General features: G+C 47.7%; 1 protein-coding gene across 1 annotated transcript; it reads right to left on the bottom strand.

Moving 5' to 3' along the window:
* Positions 1 to 856: 856 nt before the first annotated feature.
* Positions 857 to 1579, bottom strand: LOC133363642 (splicing factor YJU2-like; the record flags this gene model as incomplete). The annotated part of the gene is made up of 1 exon (XM_061582915.1): positions 857 to 1579. A coding segment is annotated over one exon (723 nt), but the record flags the coding sequence as incomplete, so codon positions are not given.
* Between the last annotated feature and the right edge of the window lie 578 nt (positions 1580 to 2157).

The following is a 2157-nucleotide window of genomic DNA, read 5'->3' as shown; positions in this document are numbered from 1 at the left end:
GTGCAGGGCGATGGGGGGCGGCTACCTCCTCCCCTTCTGATTCGGAAAGGATGGTAGGGAGTGGGGGGGGTTGGCCCAGCTCTTCAAGCGATTTCTCTCTACCCTTCTCTGCAGACGAAGGGCCTTGGTCTCCCTCCTCCTCCCCCTCTGTCCGTAACTGCTTCACATTCCTGGGGGGGAGTGCATGGGAAACGAGTCTGTTGCCTGTTCAAGGTTTTCCCCCTCTATCTGGGAAGCCTCCTCCTCCCCTCCAGATGACTCAGCCCAACTGCCCCCCTCCTACCTCATCCTCAGAAACATCAGAATCCCAACCATACATCCTGACACTGGGGCAGGGTATCGCCAACATGTCACCCCACTGCTGAAAGAATTGCAGTGGCTGCCCATTTGCTGCTGGGCCAAGCAAGGTTCTAGTGTTGGTGTATAAAGCCCTATACAGCTCGGGACCAGGATACCTGAAAGACCATCTTATCCCTTATATATCCAGTCGATCACTGTGCTTTGCAGGTGAGAGCCTCTTGCAGATACCATCTTATCTGGAGGTTCATTCTGCACAATATAGGAAATGGACCTTTAGTGTGGCAGCACCTACCCTGTGGAATTCCCTCCCCTTGAATATTAGACAGGTGTCATCTCTGTTATCTTTTTGGCATCTATTGGAGACCTTCCTCTTTCAACAAGCCTTTTAAGTTGAGACATTATCCCAGACTGTGTCTGTGTTGGAATTGCTTTTTTATTTATTTATTTATTTATTTATTCAATTTGTTAGATGCTCGTCTGGCTGGTTACCCAGCCACTCTGAGCGACGTACAATACGGCATATAGATAATAATAATAATAAATAGCCGCAGGCTGCTCACTCCCTCAACCAGTCACTTTTACTGTCCTCGCTGTCTGAATATGCTCCCAGGAGGCTGAGGGAAGAGGCGCCCGCCTTTGAACGGGAAGCCAGAGAGGTATCCACAGAGGTCTTGTCTGCACTCCCGGCACCTGGGCCCGGCGGCATGTTCCAACTGTCCGCCCCATTTGCCAAGCTCAAATTCGGCTTCCTCTTGGCCATCACCAGCCCGGAGAGTTTGGCCTTGTTGGAGAGTTTCCCGACACTCCTCTCCCAGCTTTCCACCTTCATCTTTTTTGCTTGCGTCTCTGAGTCCTCTCGCAGGATGTCTGTAGGCTTTGCTTTTGCAAACGACTTAGTAGGACCAGGAAGAGAGTCCTCATCTGAATCGGAGTCTTGCAGCAACTTCCTGCTCTGGGCTTGTTCTAGCATAGCTTTGGTCTCCTGCTCGTCCTCCTCCAGCTCCCGCGGCCTCTGCTGCTCCTCGTACGCTTGGTACTGCTGCAGCATGGACTCTAAGTCCACGTGGGCCTGGCACTGGTTCAGCTCCTTCAGCTTCTGCAGGTTCTCCAGGACTTCCATCTCGAGCTTGGAGTCTTTGGTCCTGTTCTCCAAAACCTTCATTGGGTTGTTCAGCTCTTCATCCTCTCTGTCTTTTTGCAGGCGCTTCTCCTCTTCCTCCAGAAGCTTCTCGGCCTGGAAGTTCCAAGTGGTGCCGTGCTCCATGGCATAATCCGTGTTTTTAATATGTTTTTAAACTTTTTTTTAAAAAAAAACACAATATTTTGAACTTTTTTTAAAAAAAGATGTCTTGAAAGCTTTTTAAAAATGTTTTTAAAGATGTTTTGCTTTGATGTATTTTAAAGTCTGTTTTATGATGTTTTAAAGTGTTTTTAGTGCTTTTGTTTGCTGCCCTGGGCTCCTGGTGGGAGGAAGGGCAGGATATAAATAAAATAATTAATAAATAAATGTCATTTGATAACATTAAGTATATATTTTTTAAAGCCATTTAAAAGTTCATGCTGCTGGCTTTCATTCATTTCAAAAGGGCATCACTTCACAACCAGGGAAAGAACTATTCTTTGGAATCTGAATTTATTGCATCATGTAGTGGCAGGCCACGTGAGCCCTCCTCAGGCATTTTCCCTCATACAATCACTACTGTATGAGGGGAAGACTGGTGTGTGTGCTCCTTGGACCTGTCCTTTCCATGTCACTTCTGGCACTCTCACCACTCTCCACACGTCAGGAGCTGAACATCTGCAGCAGGGAGCCATCATCATTGTTGTTACTACCAATAGTGAGCCCTTTGCAAATGG

This window comes from Rhineura floridana, chromosome 9, assembly GCF_030035675.1.
Source record: "Rhineura floridana isolate rRhiFlo1 chromosome 9, rRhiFlo1.hap2, whole genome shotgun sequence".
NCBI classification, from domain to species: Eukaryota; Metazoa; Chordata; class Lepidosauria; order Squamata; family Rhineuridae; genus Rhineura; species Rhineura floridana.
The sequence above is the reverse complement of the archived record's forward strand: the minus strand, read 5'-3'. Positions and strand labels throughout refer to the sequence as shown.